The sequence below is a fragment of the Xiphias gladius genome, chromosome 3 (assembly GCF_016859285.1).
Source record: "Xiphias gladius isolate SHS-SW01 ecotype Sanya breed wild chromosome 3, ASM1685928v1, whole genome shotgun sequence".
NCBI lineage: Eukaryota > Metazoa > Chordata > Actinopteri > Istiophoriformes > Xiphiidae > Xiphias > Xiphias gladius.
The window spans coordinates 25,120,312-25,142,249 of NC_053402.1; the positions used below are offsets into that span (position 1 = coordinate 25,120,312).

Consider the following 21,938-nt stretch of genomic DNA (forward strand, 5'->3'; position numbering starts at 1 on the left):
TGCCAACAGCCCTGAAAACCACTAAAACTAAAACAGACACGTGGAGGAAGTTCCTCAAGCTGGACCCAAAACTCGTCCGGACGTTTTTAAGTTCCTGATCCAGTCGGAGGTTGCGGTTACACCTGACGTTCAGTTATTACCTCCTCGATCCACTCATGACATCCCGAGCGCGTCAAAAAAAAGGTCCTCAGTGAGGTTTCATCCGCAGCAGGTGTGAGACACTTTGCTGCTCTGAAATCTCAGCGCTGTAGCGTGTCAGTGAAGTAACCGAGGACGGCGGTGAAGAAGAAGAAACAAGAACGCCGGACTCTTCTTTCGCCCCACAGTTGCATCCGTTTTCGTCACTTTTATGCACTTTCCCGCCCTCTTTTCCCTTTTCCCGTGGCGGCTGACCAATCAGACTAGAGACAATCTGACCACTCGACTGTCACCTGTTGACCTTTGAACCCTCCCCTGTTGTTTATGCTTCCATCCAAAGGCAAATGGGTAAAAGTAAAATGAAACCGTATTGGCCCCAAAATAAGACCTTTTTTTTCCCTGGACATTAAGTTTAGAAAGTGGGTGTTGTATCATATGTGAGGACGTGACAGTTTCATATACACCTAACAGATATTTTTTTTGAATGGAGAGTCCCGCTGTAACAAGGGCTCTTACAGAGAGTGTTGCATTGTGGGTTGTAGAGCTGCAACAATTGTTCGATTAATCGATTAGTCGATCGACAGAAAATATATTTGCATTTATTTTGATAATCAACCAAGTCATTTCTCAGACAGAAAAATGGCAAAAATTCACTGGTTTCAGCTGCTCGAACGTGAAAATTCACTTTTTTGTGTCTTAGTGGTATAATGAACTGAATATCTTTGGTCTGGGACTGTCAGAGAAAACAAAGCATTTGATGACTTTACCTTGGTCTTCAGGAAATTGTGATTGTGTGGCATTTTTCACAGTTTTCTGATGTTTTATAGACCGAGCAATTAATCGACTGATTGAAAAAGTAATAAGCAGATTAATCATCAACAAAAATAATGGTTAGATCCAGTCCCAATGGGTCGTTTGTAGCCTTCAGGCTTCTTCGAGTCCGTTTATGGAGTCTTTTAGATTCAGTCGACACTGAAGCTGTTTATGAAGCTCCGTTCAGGAGGCGTTACCGACGACTCGTGTAACGTGTTTTGGAGGAAATCAATTCCTCACAAACGGAAAAAGTGGATGTATTTCAGAGAACGCGTTCAAAGATGGCGGCCCATTCATTCCTTTGAAAATAGACGGCAAAAAAAGCCTCAGCCTGAGCTTCCGCCTCATTGGGCTCATAGAGCAAAGACAGCTGACTTCAAATCATCTGTCAGACAGTCAAGAATAACTGCTGTGAACGGCTGTCATGACAGGGAGCTCCGGCAGACCAAAAAAGGCCGTCTGAAAAACGACGACAGCCAGAGGAAGTCGTCCAGACCTATCCAACAGTCCTCACAGCAGAGACTGAGAATGACGTTGATAGACAAGCTGCACAAATGTGGGATTTATGTTCTGCGTTCATGGTATTATTTCATGGACGAGGACTTTCTCCTTGGACGAATGTCTTGACGAAACTTTACCCAAAAGGTTTAGTCTAAAAGGGTTTCGTATCTTCAAAAAGTCCCTTTTTCCAAAAGCAGGTGTTGAAAAAGATGTCGCTGTCTTATATTTGGGCCAATACAGTACTTCTGCGAGAAAGCATCTCTGTTTCTCTACGCAAAGGAGGGTGTTATGAGCAACAAAAGGTTGCAGATGCCCAAATCTCAACGACGCATCGTGCGGCAGCCAGGCTGACCGGTCGACCCGGTCCTGTCGGGCTGCAGGGTTGTAACTAAACACTGGAACTGAACTGGACGCGTTAAAATTAGACCCAAAAGCCGCATATGGATGAACAGAAACGGCCGTGTTAACATCTCGGAACAATAACACGCAGACGGCGAGAAATGTTCCAACCCGAGGATGTAAAGATGCCGCCAGATGGGCGATTCTTTTACCGACGAATTCGTCACACTCAAAGACGAGCACTGTGCAGCAGTGTTTTTGTTCCCCAGGATCTTTTCTAGAAGAACATGTGGACCCAGGACTATGACTGTGCAACACTAAATCACTGCAGGAACAAACAGGAATGAAATAAGTCATGTCACCAAACCAGTTTTCGTGCAGTTGGAACCGGTTGAATTTTGACGACAGCGCTTTTTAACCTGTAACGTCCGAATACGAGTTTACGCCTCGGACTCCTGCACTCAGAAATCTGTCATCTGGATTTCATGACTGAATATATTTTTCCATCAAAATACTGAACTCTTTTACATCGAATAAAGGACACAGAGGACCACGTTGTGGATCTGTAACTGAACTTGATTGTGTCCATGGTTTACATCGGTGGTAAGGGCTGTTAGGCTGACCTCTGACCTCTGACCTCTGATTAGTGGTTTGTATCAGCTGCCATATTTCACACGGAGTAATCAGGAACTTGTTTCTTTGTCAGAACGCTCCAGAATCCTGCAGGAGTTAGTCAGCTACAGCGATGGTGTGTTCACTGGCAGTATCTGTGATGCACTTACGGACACTGTGGGACGTCGTGACGGTGCGTTTACGGACTCGGATCACCTGATAGGTCTTGTAGACGGAGGACGGTGAGGACGTTGGACTTTGCTCACTGGATGAGAGTGTGTAGATGCTGGTTTTCTACCCAACGTAGTCTCAGTTTCAGTCTGGAGACGTTAACAAACTCTCCAGTCTTTTCTTCTTTTTGTTTCAGGACTTTGATGATGAACGTTATCATCAAACGTCTCTCACGGTGTTTTATGTTCAGAATTCACGTTGGATTCACTTTAAAGGAGCATCCCGCTGTTTTCGTATGTTTTGACCCGTTTACTACAAATCGTGTATGCAAAGCATCGCTGCGAATGAAGTGGTTTACATTTTTGAGTGTGGGTTAGTTCCTTCCAGACGTCCCTCGATGTCAGTTCATTTCTAGAAAAATCAACTTGCATAGTTGTAAACTTGCAGCCAGACTGATATTATCTAATGAGAGACTTATCAAAAAAGACTTCCAGCTGTTCGTAATCACTTCTCTCTGCTCAGAAACCCCAAGGTAGTGAGAACACATTTAAAGAAAAGTCCTAATGTTATGAGAATGGAGTCATTTTAAGAAAGGTTTTTATTATTTCGAGATAAAGCTGCTAATTTTATGAGGAAGAAGTCATATTGCTGGGAAAACGGTTTTAATTTTACGAGAAAAAGTCGTAATTTGATATAAAACTGTAACTTTGAGGGAAAAATCCTGACATGAGCTGTTTACTGTAAAAATTGGCCATAATAGAAACGTTAAAAAACTTGTCATCAGCCTACACTGACACAGAAAAACGTCTATGCAAGTTGAGTTTTTTGAAATGTGATAAAAATAACTGGAACAACTGGTTGACTGGAAGATGGAAAGACACTGTCTAAAATCTGAATGTGTGTGTGTGTGTGTGTGTGTGTGTGTGTGTGAGAGAGAGTCGGAGAAAATGGGCGAAAACATGCAAAAAACACAGACGTAGTCCTGTAGGAAAGTGAAAACGATCCAAAGCTGACGGAACTGATAATCACATGACAGCCGATCAGCTGAGTTTACGGGAGGACGTCGTCCCAGACAGATCGATACAAACATACGAAGGAGTCGACAGGGAAACTTTATTTTCTCAGCGTTTGGGATGGAACTGCTGTCGCATCTGAACGACCGATCGGCCCCCACGGAGCTGCCCCCCCTCATTGGTCGGTTCGGCGGATCGGCGGGTGGAGGTCCGAGGCAATAACGGAGCGACGGTCAACTTCTCGCATCAACGAAGCACTTTTGCCAAACCTCAGGGCTCAGAGACACAGAGAGGTTTTATTTACTCTTTATTCTTCGATTTTCAGTAGAGTTCAGTTCAGTTGAGTCCAGTTGTGTTGCGATTGATTGGTTCTGTGTTTGTACAGCTGATCTCACTTCAGTCATATTTACTATAACAATAGAAATTTACAGAGTTGTTGTTTTTATGCTGTGATCACCACCAGGTCCACACTGACACTTTATTTCGGTTTGGTTTTGAGAGCCGTGAACACTGAAGAAAAAACAAAACAAAAACCTCCATCCGAATCCGTTGAGTCCTGAAGTTAAATCCAGTGTTTTCTAATGCACACCTGGTGGACGGAGACCCGTTTCATAAGAGAATACGAACGGTGGCGGTGCCCCGTTCGGAACCGGAGGGGTGCAGTCGCACGTGTGCGGTGGGTGCGAGGCCTTTTAAAAAGCAGCACCGGCGGAAAAACGCGACGACTGCAAACGGCACATATGTGTAGTGGGGTCCGAGGGTCCCAGAGCACTTTCCAACCCAAGTTTTAATTTGTTAGAGGACGAATAGTTTATTTCCTCTTCCAAAATTGTAGACTCGGTTTAAGAAAATAAGACTTTAAGACTCAGCTCAGGACAAAATGAATTACGATGGAGGTTTTTATTTTATTATTTTTTATTTTTTGCAGTGCTCCGAAGAGTTTCGCTCCAAGACGTCGTGTAAATTGCTCGGTTTACTGGAAAACTGTTTACTTTCTGCCACAGCTGCTTCACAGTAAAAGCCTTCCAGCTGTTCATGAATATTTCCCCCCGCTCGCAAACCCAGAATAGATGTAACAGTTTGAGAAAATTAAAATCAAGTTGTAGTTTAGAGGGAAAAAAAGGGAATTTTACAAGAAGATTCTGGTACTGTGTTGGAATATTATGAGACAACATAATATTTCGAGAGAGAGTTTAAATTTTGTGAGAAATCGTAATATGAGAAAAACAGTCACATGCTATGTGAAGTCATAGTATTCTGAGATAAAGTCAGAAAAATTTGTGACGAGATAATAAAACTTTTTGAGATAACGTCACAACTTGGCGACAAAAAGTTGTAATAATAATAATAAAAGTTGAGATGTTTATTAAATACTCAGTCATCGTAATTCCTTTGCTGGAAGTCCTGCACTTTCTATATTAACAGACGTTGTATTCAAAAAGATAAGTCAGGCCCCCTTCACTACATCCAACTCTTGTTTAAGAATTTACAGTGAAATGACTGTTTATATTAATTTCCAGTAAGATAAATATTCCCGGTAGCTTTCAGTCAGATGTCCGGTCCATAGCTTTCTTAGTGGTTGGATTGAAACTCTTCGGTGCATCGCGACGGTTCATGTGTTTGTAAATTTTATCTGAAAAGGTGTAGATGGTTTGAAAAAAGTTGTCTGTGCTCAGCTCTGGTGGCCGGTGAGACTTTGTCATTCTCCATCTGTACCATAACATCCTGTTCGTGAAAGCTCAGCGAGGCTGATCCCGTCCAGAACCAGGTCCAACTCCTCACACCAAGGTCTAGTAGGTCGAGGTTTCAGTTGGTTTAAATATTTATATTTATTTTACAGCCTAGCTTTTATTTTGGTAGCAACGTGGCTTTATTTCCTCTGGTTTAAAGTGTGGTCTGTTTAACCTGTAACCACACCCACCAGTGACATCACAGTGTACTGACCGCGCCCAGAGTACAATTCTACATCACTGCAGCAACGTGAAAACAACAACCAAGATTTTCACCTGGAAGTTTTTCCAGTAATTTAGATCTGCTGTAAAGGAGCAGTCTCACATTTTCCTTCGTTTAATTTTGAATTAAAACTCAGGACAGGAGCAAAATAAAAATCCCAAACTTTCATCACAGATCTTTTACAGCAACTTAGACTTTGAACAACACGATGTGTGAAATGAAGTTGTTTGATTCTGGACGGGACACAACCTGCAAAACTTCTCCACTTTGACGAAACCTTAAATCTAATATGGAGTCTTAAAACCTTTTTTTTCTCAAAACAGATTTTTTTAAAAAAACCAAATCTTTTCCAGAACTCTCAAGATGCTGAGCTTGAACTGTCAGCATCACAAGTTCAGGTTCAAACTCCCAATAATAAGAGACTGAACTCCTGAAGTCCTCTGACCATGGGTCCAAGTTTGAACCTGTATTCTTAGGAGTTGGAACTCAAGTTGGATTTTCCAACAGCAGAAGTTCCGGCTGCCAAGAGCACGAGTTCAAACCCCTAAAAGCACGAGTCCAAGTTTGAACCCCTAAAAGCACGAGTCCAATCTCCCGTGAAGACTAACTCAAAGTCCCAAAAAACACGAGCTCCAGTTCAAACCCCGGAGAACACAACTTCGAGTCTGAACTCGAAGTTTATTGTTTATGCTTCAAGATCACGAGTTCCAGTTTGTCCTCCCAAGAACTCCCGTTCTTGGTTTGAAGTCTCAAGATCAGAGGTCGGGTTTTGAACTCTGAAGAACACAAGTCTGAGTTTCAACTCCGGTGAACTCCCATGAACATGAAATTGAACTCCCAACAGCTTCAGTTCAAACGGCCATAAGCACGAGTTCAGATCCCAAAACCACTACTTAGAGCTCCAGAGAAAAACAAGCTCACAGTCCCAGAAACACAAGTTCTAGAGAGACCTGTTGTAGTTTCCCGTGTTTCACATTGATCGGACTCATCTGAAAAATACTGTGAACTGTGCTGGTTCAGATTTCCTCTTAGTCTGAGATCAAAATGGGTTTTCAGGACTCTGGATTTGATATGAAAGGTCTTGTCGAGGCGGAGACGATCGTGGCGGTTTAGTCGGGTACAAATTGTGAAACCCAGCGAAGATGACATCACTAGTCTGCCGGTGGCTCTCTCAGGACCACTTCCTGGGTGTTTGGCGCTTTATTATGGATCCCACCGTAGTTCTGGGCAGAAACAGAAGTCCTGAACCTGAACTGTCTCTAAACTGAGCCCAAACAAACCCATTCTCAACATTAATCCTAAACTAAACTGACCAAACCTTCCAGCTCTTTGGGCCAATCACAGCCCTGTAATTCTGCTGGGATCCATAATTTCGGCAGGCGGGCGGCCTATTGGGTCAAGGCCGTCCGCTGTGTCGCCTGTAAGAAAACAAGGAAAAAAATAAAAATGTGTATATATTGCAACCCTGTAAATAGGCAAATACTAACGAAGACTCTATTTTATGTATGAGCAGAGAGAGAGAGTGACGTTAACTCAAGGAGAAATATTTGATTTGGTGTTTTTTATTTGTAGAAGTGCGAGGACGTGTACAGTGATGACAGCGAGAGAGATGATGATGACGAATTTATGACTTTATGAATTGTACAGTTAAATTTCTTCAGTTGGATTGTTCTGTTGTTTTCTATCTGGAGCTTGGGGTTGTTTCTGTTTGTTTTTTTGTACAGAAGTGGTTGTTTACATCGATACAAGTCCTTATTTCTGTGAACGTCAGACAGACGACGTGATTGGAGCAGAGGTCTGGCAGGGGGCGGGGCCCGAAGGGTTGGTGTTGTATTACGAAATATTCCGGACGAACGCAACAAAAAGAAAAATTTGGGAGCGAGTACGGCGTCTGTGACGTACGATGGAGTATTAGAGCGACTGCTGTTGAAAAATAAAGTCGAAATATTTTAGAAAAAAGTCCAAATGTTGTGACGAGAAGAAGAGGTCTTACTTTTTCAAAAAAAAGTCGAAACCAGTCATAATATTATAACAAAGATTTGAAATTTCATTAGCAAAATGTTATCAAAATAAACTTATAATTGTGCAAGACAAAAGTCGATATTTCGGAAATAAGGCCCCAATGTTACGAGAGAAAAGTTGTAATATTACGAAATTCTACAAAAAAAGTCCTAACGTCTCAAAAGTAAAGCTGTAATTTTAATATGAGACAAGTTGTACTATGAGATAAAGTCGTAATTTCATTATTTAATTCATACTTTTGAGAGAAATTGTAATTTAATGAGAAAGAGTCATAATATTTTCAGGTGTTTCCAATTTAGCTCTTTTTGCAGTTTTCCTTAAAAGACAGTGGCGGTATTTTGAAATGAGACGAATCTCTCATAAGGTTGAATGAGCCAAAGGTAAGAACCAGTTTATCTAGAAAAAGGCAAATAAAGGAGAGATGTAGAGGTTTAGAGGTTTAGAGGCTTAAAGTGTTGATGCTGATGGAAATCGACTTATCGGAAAGTTATCGACTATACTGAATCTAACTGTTCATCCGGGTGAAGTTTGTAAATTGACTCGAAAGGACCAGTTCTGAGTCTCGTCCCGTCTCCTGCAGACCTCTGCTCCCTCTGCTGTCACACAACAGACACTGAAATAAAACCTCTGGACAACAGCAACACTGCCTCACTCTCATTCTCTGTTTATGTGTGTTGGAGTTTTATCTCCTACACGAAGCACTGTGGTATTTAAAGAGATAAGGGACAGAAGAAGAATGCAGATCCTTTAAAGTAGAAGTACCACGGTGTAACACCACCAGTACAAGGAGTAAGTCCTGTAGAGACCTGTTTCACATTCGTCATTCGATACATCGTTAACATGAAGAGTTTGAAAAGTTTTAATGGATATTAAGAGAATGTTTCAGTGCTGCATTGGACCCGACCCGATTCAAAATGTACCTGTAGAAAACCTGCTCTAACCTCACATGCATAAATTAATTTTTTTAAAAAAAGGAGAGACCTGATCTAACGGGGGTCCGAACACAGCCAGACCTGACCAAATAGACCTGGGGGTCTTGATACCCGATACAGAATGTGGTCAACCCGAACGGACGCGAACGGACAGAGAACACAAACACTAGGATGATCTATCCATTAATGTGACCAATAAACACGTAGCAGCGGTGGGAAAGAGGAGCATAGTAACACTAATAATAATCATGACCTAAGAACGAATGTTAAGTCATAAAAACTGAAAGAATTTGTTTATGTTCATCATAGAGAAATGTATATAAATGCACCTGCACCATCAATAAAACGTCCTGTAGCCAACTGGACAATAAATGGACAAAACGCTTCATGTCTGAGAATCAAATAGTCAAAAGCTCTCATTTGTCCATGTAAATCTTGTACGCAGCCGGTCTTCCTAAAATAAGCTCGACGTCCGTCAGAACAAAGCTGAGCTGTGGAGTTCGCAGTTGTCAATCTCCGCTCACACCTGGGTCCCTTCAGGTCCACTCGGGCACTGGACATTCTGACGCAGAGAGACCTGAGACCCAGGGCAGTAAAACCACACCCTACCTGACCCGATGACACTGAGTGGGATTTGGACCCGGCTGACTTGGGCCCCGGGTCAGGTCTCAGTTGCTCAGAACCCAGTGGACCCGTGAGGACCTCTTCTGAGACTTGCCTTGATCGATTCGCGTGTGAAAACTGTCTCCGCCGGATTTTAACAGTTCGTTGGTTCGTTGGTCAGATAGTTAGGTAATAGTTAGCTGGTTAGTCAGATGGGTGTTAGTTAGTTAGCTGGTTGGTTGGATGGTTATTGAGACCGTCCTCCAGTGAAAAACAAGTCTGTAGCTCGTCTGTGAAAGCAGCTTATTACGCCCCATAGTTACGTTTTATCGTCAGGCGACCTCTAGTGGCCGTAGCGATTATGACGGGAGCAAAGGAGGACGTCGGGTGACGCAGTCTAAAGAGCGACAAAGTGCGACGGTTGACAAAACACAGGAATTTGAAACAGCAGAGCGCCGCTCGTTTCCCACGTGAAACCGATCAATATTGTCAATATTGTTTTTGTTTGATCGATGACCGTTCCACGACCTTAACCACGAGTTTAAGGCCTTGACCATGATGACGGAGGTCCTCTAACCTTAAGGAAGTACTTATTTCGAGGCGAACCACAATCTTTTCCGAAACCTAACCAGGTAGTTTTCGTGCCTAAACCTGTCTCCAGCTTCACCTCAGTGTTAACAAAAAAAGAAAACGGGACACTGATGAGGACAAACGGAGAAACACGTGATTTCAACAATCATAAATACGGTTAAAAAAAATAAAGTAAAATGGAGGAAGGCCAGGATGTCTGTGAAATCCTGAGTAGACTAGACATTCGGCATTCTGGCTGTATCTGGCCAGGACGACCTGCTGTACACATACTGTACGTGGTGGCTGTTATTTGCCTTCTTCGCTTCCCCGAGGGGAAAAGCTCAACGTGCACGTTCGGAGAGAAGGATCGCCTTTAATCCGGAAAGATTTGCTCTTTGTATTCATTTCGTAGTTCTCGCTTGGTTGCATCTGGGGCTTCCCTATGATATAGCTACATTTACTATTCTCTGCAACTTCATTTTATTCCTGACATTCATGTGTCCATAGAAAAGGCTGACACATAAAACACCACACCCCAGATTCTTGTACAACATTTGCAGGGTTTGCTCAGTGAGTAAAATCATTTCACTTCCCGAGTAGAAACAACCGGGACTGTCGAGTGCGGATAAGATAAGCTCTTCTGATTCACCCACATCTATTTCATGCACTGAGAAACGAAGTGATTAAAACGTGTCAGTTTTGTGGATCCCAGCTGCCTTTTCATTAGTCCGTGGTTGATATTTTCCGTCAAAGCGGAATTTGTAACAGGAGACGCCACGTAGCTGTGGTTCTGCAGGTTCCTCTGGTCCAAATGCATCGCAATATAAGATGGGTTAAAGTCTCAAGTGTGTGTTTTAATTTCAGCTGACAGGGTCCCCGCATCCCTCCCAGGACTGGGGACTGGACCGGCGTCCCCTTGAGAGGAGGACTGGTTTCCATCCCTGATTAGGCGTTGGTTTATATTTAGGGGAACGGTGAAGGTTGGAGCTTCAGGTTATAGAAACGCACAGTAGAGAGTGTGTTTCCACGACTGCAGGAGTGTGTGTGTGCGTTTGTGTGTTTTAGTTTTGGTCTCAGTTCTTGTATAACAGGTGCACGAAGAGACAGTTATCTCCACTTACACAATACATTCCAGCTATAGGAGCAGGAGGGTTGCATCGCATCGCTGTCTGCAGCTGCTGCGCCGGCTCTGGGAAACCGTCCCGTCCTCTCTGCACGTCTAGCTCCGCAGCAGCAACGCTAGCCACAGTTTGCTAACGTTAGCTACAGTACTCACTGTCTCGCTGTTTGCTCTGTATCATGGTATTTGTCCGTAAACGTAGGTTTAATAAAAAGGCTGTTATAGCCACAAAGCCCTAAAAACAGAGGTTTGCTAGCACAGTTGAAATCATTTGGATTGATGCCTAAATCAAAATGCTATGCCAGGTATCGTTAGCCTCCTTGTTAGCTTAGCTACAAACCTACGGTCCTCTCTTCTGTCACTGTGGTTTTGTAAAAACAATCTGAACAACTAACACTCGCTAGTTTTTACTCCGTTGTGTTTGGATGCTGTGTTCGTGTTCGTGTCGTTTCAGCCTCAGCTATGAGAAAGAGCGTCACTTCCAAAGACACTCTGGGCTGCGCCATTATTTCTCTCTTGGTCAGCTAGCCCAGCGGTTAGCTTCGTTGCCTTGGCAATACAAGTCCATGAATTAGGGGGTGGAGCTTTAGAAGGAGCATCGAAGGGAGGGGTATATTTGTTTTTAAGCTAATAACGTTAGCTAGCACTAACTCGCTGCTGCTCATGTAAGGAAAACAACCAATTTGGTTCACGCTAGTCGCAGCACACGTCACACATGATTTAAAGTACGAAGAATTTGTATCGGTAAATAAATGATCCAATCAGCACCGAAGTGATATCCCATGCCCTCCATTATGTTTCACAACGGTAGGAAGTGAAAGGGAGCATGAAATCAGTATGAAAATCACATAAATAGACGGAGATAAAGAGATAAGGAATGCACATATTCATTGTTTTAATAACAGCAGATTTATTGCCAAAGAAAAGCAGCCGGGCCCACCCATAGCTACGCCCTGGGACTATCTACTGGTGAGGAGGATGACCTTTTGACCTGGGACCTGGCAGCTTTAGCCTAAGTCTGTTAGCTTGATACGGTGTATGTAGCCATAAAGTTCATATGCAAGACAGTCTTACAAGGTTCGTGTTTTAAAACGAGACATGCGGAAACATCAAGACGTCCGCCAGGAATAACGTTTTTAGTCAACTCACGGGGCTAATGTTAGCTTTCTTAGCTCGCCAGCTACCTACAATAGTTGAAGTCTGTCATGCATAGCAACAGTTACTAAGGGGGGTGGGGCTTAGTTTAACTGTCAGCTGATTCAAATCTCTGACTTCAGCTTGTCGTCAGCTGCACGGCAACAGAATCTGTAGTTCTCTGGATGTCTCTTACAGCAGTGCTTTCTGGGAATCGTAGTTGGCTTGTCTCCTAAAGTTGTAATGGAGGCTTTTTTTTTTCCCCAGTGAAGCAGTTTGTCAGGAAAAGCCCGTTTTTCACCACCAATAGGAAAACACTTACCTCCAAAGTGAGGTGTGACGGAAATAAAAGAGATGCACACGTTGTAAGACAGTTTCGACTGGCTGAGACAAAATGGAGATCGTACACCAAAATGTCGACCTTTTGACCTTTTGACACCGCTGATCTGACTCGGGACACATGGACGGGACTGACTGCCGGGGATGAGGACAGCTGACGTGCCTGTGACAGAGTGAAGCAGCAGGTGAACGGGTCTCAACTGTGGGCCAACCGCGGCAGCGCTGACGCGTCTGAGCCATGAAGAGGTATGGACGCCGTCCACGTGCACACGGCCGTGCTGCACGCGTGTCCTGTACGTGACACACAGGCAATGTCACATTCAGACTCTGCGTGACCGTAGATGTGCTGCTGTTATTATTAAAGACACCATTACACCTGTAAGTATCACTATTACTATCACCATCAGAAGAACCAATCTGACAGTGCCGGGACACAGCAGCGCATGCGTCTGTTCCCGGTCTCTCGGGGCAGACCGGCGCCCGACCTGAGTCCAGCTCTGGCGGAGGTTTCTTCCCGTCAAAGGGGGTTCTTCCTCTCCACTGTCGCCATGGCGGAACTGTCGGGTCTCGACCTCTGTAAAGCGCCTCGAGATAATGTGTGTGATGGTCTGGCGCAATTGAGTTGAGCGCGTTGGCTCGGTCTGAGCCTCGTCAGCACCGCCGCGGTCGGCCCACGGTTTGAACTTAGCCTGAACTCACTGACTCCAATAGTCTTCTCCATAGCAACGAATGCTGAGGTGCGTGGGCACAAAGAAAAAAAAGGACATTGTGAATAATAATACCTTCACTGAAAAGTGAAGATATTATGGGAAAAGTTTTCGAAAGATCAGACAGTTTTATAAAGTTGAGGACACTTTTGTAAAGATGGAGACATCGTTGGACAGCGAGGACATACTATACTTTTTCGAATATGTCTCCATTTTCCAACGTGTCTCCCTTTGCCGAAATTGTCCTATCACTCAAAAAGTGAGGACAAGATTGGAAACTGAAATGGGTCCTCACAAAGACAGACGACTGAACAGATCTGTCCACCACTGACACAGATTCAACCCCGCATACTCCCAACACACACACACACACACACACACACACATATTTCGGCCATCCCCGCCCCCTCTCTCCCCTGCAGTAAAGCCTTTAAATAGAGCTGCGCTCCGGCTGTTCGGCCTCGGTGCTCGCATCCCCGCAGCCGGCAACTCGTCTCCACAAGTTCTCCTCAAATCCCAAAACCAAGGTAGATATTAACACACACACACACACACACACACACGTATTCAAAAAACACAACACAACACTAGTATTTTTGTGTTATTTTTACTTTTCATAACACTTTGACTTTAGTGACTTTTCACAGAAAAAAATCCAAAAACGTAAAAAAAAAAACCCACCGAAACTCTGCCAGAAACAACTTTGATCTGCAGCAGCTACTTTCTTTCTGGGAGGTTCAGTGTTGTTGGTTTCCCCGTTGTCCCGCGGCACGTGTGTCGCAGTGACACGCTGGACGGCTGCAGACAGCTGCAGACGGCCGGACACGTGCGTGTTCAGCCCCGAGCCAGGCACGGGAGCACATGCTGATTGTTCTCTGGGCTGAAGTCGGGGTCAGTAAGATTTCAAGCTAGACGAGCGACTTTCAGGAAACGATTTCAACGCCCGCGGTCGCGTAGCGGCCCTTGTGAAGGCCGCTACGCCTGCAGAATTCAGGATGTGTGGAGGGAACGCTGAGGAGCCCAAGCGCGGCTTTAAAGCAGAAAACTGTAACACTGAGGTGACACGTGATGTTGCACGTATTTCAGTTACAATTAGGAATTGTGGCACAATAACATACCGGCAGCTAATTTTATACTTGGTGCTAATGTTCTTCAGACTCACACAGTGTTTTCATCATGTCAGTTGAAAGGCTGACGTATGAGCAGGGACTCTTCTCTGAACATTACTTTACAAGCTCAAAGTCACACTGACCCTCATTTGAGCCCGAAGAAAATGCGAATTTAAACTTTTCGAGGCTGTCGGCTGCAAAAAGGAAAATACGATTCCCCTCCACTGTACCGAGGTGGAGGCAGAAGTCTAAGTCGAAACTATCTGACGGGGGAGTTGACAGCAGGGTGTCGGCGCCGCTGCCTGCTGAAACGTCGCCGTCCCGGCTCTTTGACATGAACACGTGCAAACGTAGAAACACCGAGGAAACCTTGAGACTTAACGTGCTCAAATAATCGGGATCTTCGGCAGAAATCCCTCAGCAACGCCTTAGAAATCCAGTTCACTTTAAGTGACGGTGAAAATGTCTGTAGGGACGTTTGGGCTCTGATTTGACAGCCCACCCCGACCTCCACCTCCATCAGTAAGATCAGTCCTGATTGGTTGACTGAGGAGAATCTCTCTTTCCCTTTGACACCTTTATTTGAGGAGGGGTTAGAGGTGAGAGGTCACAAGCGTCTCGTTCAAGGACACTTCAGCGGGAACGTTTCTTACAAATTTCCCGCCAGTTTTCCACAGTGGCTTTGCTGCGCTCACGGTTAAACGTTCACGCCGCTCTGCTCTGGCTGCACTTTGTTCGAGGACATTTTAACGGAAACCTTTTCTTGCAAATTTCCTCCAAGTGTCAGGGGCGCAGAGCACGGTCACTTGAGACGGAACATGCAGAGAGACAAAAAACCAGCGAGTAAAGAGCACGACGTCACCAGCGAACGTTGCCCCACGTGCAGCGTTTTTATCCAGAAATAAAACACGGGCAACCCGAGTTACGCATAAACGGATCTGACAGAATACGCGGCACAAAGACGCGCTGCAGACACAGAAACCGGAGACCATCGCGTGACGGGGTCTCTCCAGCCGCGACGCCGTTCAACATGCTGATGGGAAGACGGGAGCGTGCCCGCCTTCAAGCGCGACCTTCATTCTGATCTCAGCTACACACGTGTAAAGTTTCCTGACTGTATCTTGCACGGTTGTGACGCTACGGTGACAACATCCGTCCACAGTTTATTTTAGTTGTAACATTCTGATTGTATGATTTCGGCGCTCGGCGCATGATTCGGTTTGATAAATCCGCAGAACATCAGCGCGATACTTGAGCTCAGAGCCTAATTAGACCCTCAGGGTGTAAAACTACCTGCTGCGATCAGATGGCCTGTCGCTGGGTTTGAATTCCTGCCAGAGCCTCCTGCTTTCAGCGGAGATCAGCTCCACATGAACAGATACAAGCGGGCAGTAAAATTAGCAGGCAGGGCAGCCTGGCACTGCAAAGCTTGGTCCCCCATTACGAGCAGGCTCTGGGTTCGAGCGGATGGTTTCCGCGCTTCGGGACAAGAAAATGACCTCCAGACTCACAGGCAGCTTTGATTTCACATTCGCCCCTAATGAGGAGTAATTCAATACGGTAGCGATGATACTGAGCTGCTGCGATCCACAGGAAGTCAGTAAGTTAGACATGAAGGAAAGACTTGAAATGCGACGTGACATGTTCAACTTAACGCTGTTGCAGAAAGAAGGAAAAGAAAGGAAGGAAAGGGCAGATTTAAGAGGCAGACTGGAGGAGACTTTATTAAGCTGCTTCAGAACATCTGCACTCGGGAAGACAATGACAAGGGGTCGGTTTGTTTCAAGATCCATCTGGATTTCCCGAGGCCTGATCCTGGAGCAGGATAATCCTCCTAAAGTCGCTTAAATTCATTTCATGTGTGAAAACAGGTGAATCTTTTTTTCTCACTAGATCGTCTCAGTGGGGAAGCTCTAGCTGCGTCTCTCATTTCCTGTATTGCCCTGGTTCCCTTTGAACTTGGACTTCAAACCCTTTACTGCCACCACACACTTCACCACACACGCTTCCACACACTCTTCCGACGCGGTCTGCGTTCGGTGCGTCTGGAGTCTGATCACCGACCGTCCGTTCTTCGGCGTGTTCTCGTGTCCGCAGCCTCCCGAGCCGACATGGAGCGAACCTTCATCGCTGTGAAGCCCGACGGCGTCCAGAGAGGACTGTGTGGGGAGATCATCAAGCGCTTCGAGCAGAGAGGCTTCCGGCTGGTCGCCGCCAAATTCTTGCAGGTAACCATGGCGATTCACTTTTTGTCTTTAACAGCATCTTTAATGTACCTGAACAGAAACTCTGGACCAGGTTTGTCACCGCAGCCAGTTTTCATTTCTTCAACTTCCTTTTCTGAGAAATCATTTTGGCGGACAGGTCTAAACACTACAATACCCACGAGCCTTGGGCGCCATCGCTGGGGAGGTGAATCGGATCCACGTTGTTGCAGTTGTTGATAAAACGTGGCTCCGCAGCTGCTGAATTCCGTCAGAACGGAACCGGAATTGAAACGTGAACTCGTTTAAACTGCAGATTGTGTTTTCAGTTTCATCTTTAGCTCAGTTTGGTTTAGTTCAGCTCAGTCAGCAGCTCACGTGACAGAATTTTAAGCTCTGTGGTTGGATGTTTGTCAGTGAAATGCACCTTGGGAGTTGAAGTCAAGCTCTCCCCCTCAGTTTTTATGTCCACAGCTTCTTGTAGCTTTGACCTTTATCAAAGATTCAGGTATTTTCTGACAGTTGTCGACGTTTTGTTCTCATGACGGAGGCAGGAGAGTTTCATGTTGAGCTGGGACTCACTAACTCACCACCGCAGGAACCAGGAGAGTCTGACAGAACAGCTCACACTTTACAGTAAATTAAAACCGGTAGCCACCACCATTTTGGATCTCCGGCGACCGCCGTGGAGTCACTCAGCGGTCAGGTGAACGGTAAACGTAAAGTATGGAGAACGGGGAGTCATTTCACAGGCAGCCTTGATTCTTGGAACAAAAAAACGTAAGAGACCAGGCTGCACCTCACAGAGGACTGAACAAACAGAGACAGTTGTCCAGAGGCCGGAAACCTCCAAACACAAGCAAACGATGTAGTTTTGATCTATTCTACCTATTTAAGACAAAACACGTAAAACTGCTGACCAATCAATACATGTGAGCTGCAGAGTTACCGGGCTTGATTGGCCGATCAGAACTAGCTCTACTCTGCGCGCGAAGCATCGCCTGTAAGAGGGTAGAGATCCGCGATTAGATTCAATATAACCTTTATTTAGTCAGCAAATGTCACCGAGATCCAGGTCTGTTCTGCAGGAAAGACCCGAGTTCAGCAGAGAGAAAGAAAAACAAAAGCACAGGCAGCATCCGAGGCGACCGCAGAAGGTTTGGAAAAGAAGAGCGAACCATGTTTGTCTGTGAGACCTTCGTCAGATGAAGGTCTGAATAAACGGAGCTGAAGTGATGGACAGTTAGCGGGATCCTCTGGTTCAGGGTTGACCAAAGAAAGTTAAGCGTTTAGAATCAACCACTATGAGGATATTAGAAGAGGACCTGCACACTCAGATTTCATTACGACAAAGACTCAAGAACATTTGGTCGAAGTGTCTTTATAGAAGTGGAAGTTTAAACAGAATATGATAAAGTCCAGAATGTTTGTGTCTCCTGAACAAGCCCCAAAATGATGTCCCTAAAACAATAGGGTTCCTGTTCTCCAACCTTCTGGATCACAGTCCTGACCCTGGTCTCCCTGAAGAGCGAGTAGAAGAGACATGAACCGAAGCTGCACAGACACAAACGTGGCAGAAACCTGAATCCGCCTGGAACCGCAGGTCTGAACCGGTTCTGTGCGAACAGCTGCTGCAGCGACGTGAGGATCCTAAAATGCTTTGAACGGAGAGAATCAGGAGACTCAGAGCTTTCAGACACTGTAGACTTTGTCCTGGTTGTGTGAAGACTGAGTCCAGTACGGACCAGAACCCTCCTGAAGCAGCTCTACCAAGACCAAAGTGTCCCACAGGTGGGGCGCTGGATTTTAAAAAGTTAAACGTGGGATATCTGGATCCTTTGGTGCACAGATTTAACTCTCGAACAGCCATTTTGAAGATTCTCACTCTCAGGGTCTAAGAATGAGTCCTCACAAGGACGGAAGTACACAGAGCTGGTTTCAGATTGGGGGGTGGGGGGGCGACAGCTGGTGAGCTGTTGAATGTGGCAGCTTCAGTCAAGGACTCACTCTGGTGTCACACACTCAGTGCGGTTATTCCCAGCCTCTGTGTGTGTGTGTGTGTGTGTGTGTGTGTGTGTGTGTGTGTGTGTGTGTGTGTGTGTGTGTGTGTGTGTGTGTGTGTGTGTGTGTGTGTGTGTGTGTGGGTGGGGCTGATACCACGGTGACTGTTGGTTTCTCTCTGTGCAGATTAATCATCTACCTGCAGATTAAGATTCTGTCATTAAAAACAGAGAATCTGAGACACTGACTCCAGAGAACGACGGAAGTTTTTTCCTGAATAATTAATGACCAGTCGATCGATAATCGAATTAATATAATAACTGATTAATCGACCGCTGGTTTCAGCTCCTCTCTATTGAAATGTCTTATTAGTATTAATATTTTTACTTTGTGTGTTCAGGCCTCTGAGGACCACATGAAGAAGCACTACCTGGACCTGAAGGACAAGCCTTTCTACAATGGACTCTGCAAATACATGTCCACCGGACCCATCCTCGCCATGGTAACACACACACGTACACACACTTCAGCCCCCCCCCCCCCCCCCTCTCCCTCCCTCCCTCTCTCTCTCCCTCCCCCCTCCCCATCTCTCTCTCTCTCCCTCTCTCCCTCCCTCTCTCTCTCCCTCCCCCCTCCCCATCTCTCTCTCTCTCCCTCTCTCTCTCCCTCCCCCCTCCCCATCTCTCTCTCTCTCTCCCTCCCTCCCCCCTCCCCATCTCCCTCCCCTCCCCCTCCCCATCTCTCTCCTCCCTCCCCATCTCTCTCTCTCCCTCCCCCTCCCCATCTCTCTCTCTCCTCTCTCTCTCTCCCTCCACCCTCCCCATCTCTCTCTCTCTCCCTCCCCTCCTCCCTCTCTCTCCCCCCCCCTCCCCATCTCTCTCTCTCTCCCTCCTCCTCTCGACGATAGAAGCAGCTCAGACTTGTTTTAAGCCCCTCTCAGACCTGGGACCAGTTTCACTGCTGCTCCGTCTTATCTGTTGCAGTGTCTTTCAGACAGAGGAGGCTTTTGTGTGTCCACGTTCCTCACGGCTTCCGTTCGTCTCTCAGGCTGCTTCACTGACGGAGTTTAAAACCTATTCTGCCATTGGAGCCTTAATTAATGATGACTGTGAGCCAGCTGCACCGGTACCACTTTTAAGTCCACATATTTAGCATTCCCAATCTAAAGACCCAATAACCGGTTCCTGACAGACTCTGATGCGGCTGCGACCAGATCTCAGTGTTTGTCAGCGTCTCTGTCACCGGCTCCAACTCCTCCGTCGGTGGAGGCTGCTGGAACCACACCAGCTGATGAACCGCAACGCAGTAAAACACAGGATGGAACAAACACTGATCATGAGTAAAGACCGAAAAATGATCTGATCAGTTTATAAACTACGTTGTAGTCTGTTATTAATCACTTATCCTGTACACTCAGCAGGCAAACATGTATAAACAAAGAGGGAAACGGTTTCATCACTTTCCACTGGACGAGTTGATTCCTGTTATAGGCCGGTCTGATGTGAGAAGATCGATCTCCTCACATCAGACCGGCCTGACCGGTGTTTGATAGTCTGTTGAACTGATTTGATCTTTTTGTGCAGAGGCGATGAAGTGCATTATCCTGACAGGTGTTTCTGCTATTTTGTCCACCCCTGCCCTGTCAATGCGACGAGGCCAAATAACAGAAACCTCAGCAGCCTCCGGACCGATCACGCAGTTGAATCAGCTCCCGTTTCCCACAGAGTCAATAAAAACTGAGCGTCAGAAGCTTCACCGTGGAGGATTTACTACTGGACTGCTGGACTAGACTGGATTAGGTCTAGCTGGCGTTCCTAATAAACCGGCCGCACACGTGACGGGTGCGTTAATGTGCGTTGGTGTGTTTCAGGTGTGGGAGGGTCAGAACATTGTGAAGCTGGGCAGGGTGATGCTGGGCGAGACCAACCCCGCCGACTCCAAGCCCGGCAGCATCCGCGGAGACCTGTGCATCGACATCGGCAGGTGAGCAAACGTTAACACGCACACAAGCCCGACAGGTAACCGCACGCACACACACACACCTGTCAAACTGTGGACTTTACTCTCCAAAAGCCCGCTCTGAAACGACTGAGAAGGAATGAAAATCAAAACAGCAAAGCAACAGTATAATGTGCTGCAACGAAGGTTAAGTTTATGCAGCTAAAATGTCCCAAAGGCTCCAAAGTAAAAGTATTGATTGTTTTTCTTCTTTGGCTGTTTGTTGTCCTGATGACTGTAGATACAAAACGTACTTAATATTCACGCATTGGACGACAATAGTTGTATTTTACTTATGAACCACATTTAGGCTCATAACACATGACACATTGAGGTAGTGTTTATATATAGAGAGAGAATCAAGCCGCCCAAATAGGAAATGCATTAGCTGCTGACAATAACATAATGCAGAAAGACAAATTATGAAGCAGATAAAATGTTCGGAATGTTAAAAATAAAACTGACTCAAAATTACTACTTTATAATGACTTATTAAAATTACAATTTATGTGACAATTATGAGAAATGAAGTTAAAACTATGATTTAGTAGGTCATAAGTTTGACAATTTTGATAAATAAAAATATGATAATGAATGCTTACCATTTCATGTTTAAAGTCAAAATCATCGTAGAAATTTTGACAGATTTTAAGCAAAAAATATAACTTTAAAAATGATTCAAAAGTTATATTTTAGTCATTAAGTCAAAATAATGAGAGATTAAATCAAAAGAGTACCAAGTATGAGATACCTGTCAAAACAATAACATTTAAAGTAAAAACATAACCTTTTAAATCAACATTATGACGTACCAGAGCAAAGTTGTGATGTTTTTGAGTGTAGTGCTAAGTCTGCGTTATGTGCTCAGTCAAAATGATGTGAGTTTATGTCCAGTTTGGGATTTCTTCACCAGATTTACGAGATAATCCCTCAAAACGATGTCTTTTAAAGTGAGAATGATGAGCTAGCTCATCATAATCGTGGCTTTTTCTTAAAGCCATACTAGTTATGGGACAGTGAATTGCAAATGTGTGTGTTTCAGAATCAGAATTATGATACAAAGTCAAAATGATTTTGGTATCTCGTGATGTTGATTTACCGTGAATATTTTTTAATTCTAATTATTCCAAACTTTTCATCCATTTTTACCGGCAGTAAAGCGCTTCCATAATCTGTCAAGTCTGTTCAAGGCGACTATGATAGAAATCGATGTAAAAACTGATGACGACAGATGAGTTGAAACGCTGAGTAGAGTAAATATAAAATGTAGTTGATGAGCTAAAACCTCCCGTTCTCTCAGGAACATCATCCACGGCAGCGACACCCTGGAGAACGCCAAGGCCGAGATCGACCTGTGGTTCAAGGCCGAGGAGTTGGTCTCCTACACCCCCTGCGCCCAGCCCTGGCTCTACGAGTAAACCGGCCAATCACCAACCGGGAAACTAGACCCAACTGGACCTCACCCCCCCCCCACGGTCGATCCTCTGACTTGGTTTTCACTGATCGATCCAAAACATGTAGCACTTATCAATAAAGGCTCATGTCAACAACAACAGCTTCCGAGCGTTTGTTTGTCATGAAATCGGGTGCGAGGTTGTCAGGATTCATCCTCAGGGGAACATGAATGACAGCCTGACATTAGCACCCATAGAGCCACAC

The 21,938-nt window shown here is 45.2% G+C and overlaps 1 protein-coding gene across 2 annotated transcripts; it reads left to right on the forward strand.

The window, feature by feature from the left end:
- Window positions 1-1,955: 1,955 nt before the first annotated feature.
- LOC120788342 (nucleoside diphosphate kinase B-like) lies at window positions 1,956-21,794 on the forward strand. 2 transcript variants are annotated; one of them, XM_040124093.1, is made up of 5 exons: window positions 1,956-3,880; window positions 16,174-16,304; window positions 18,682-18,783; window positions 20,152-20,264; window positions 21,580-21,794. In XM_040124093.1, the coding sequence occupies exons 2-5, from the start codon at window positions 16,188-16,190 to the stop codon at window positions 21,695-21,697; spliced, it is 450 nt and encodes a 149-aa protein (XP_039980027.1). In that variant the 5' UTR covers window positions 1,956-3,880; window positions 16,174-16,187; the 3' UTR covers window positions 21,698-21,794. The 2 variants fall into 2 exon arrangements, with proteins under 2 accessions (XP_039980027.1, XP_039980026.1); XM_040124092.1 differs by lacking the exon at window positions 1,956-3,880 and adding an exon at window positions 13,441-13,494.
- The last annotated feature ends 144 nt before the right edge of the window (window positions 21,795-21,938 follow it).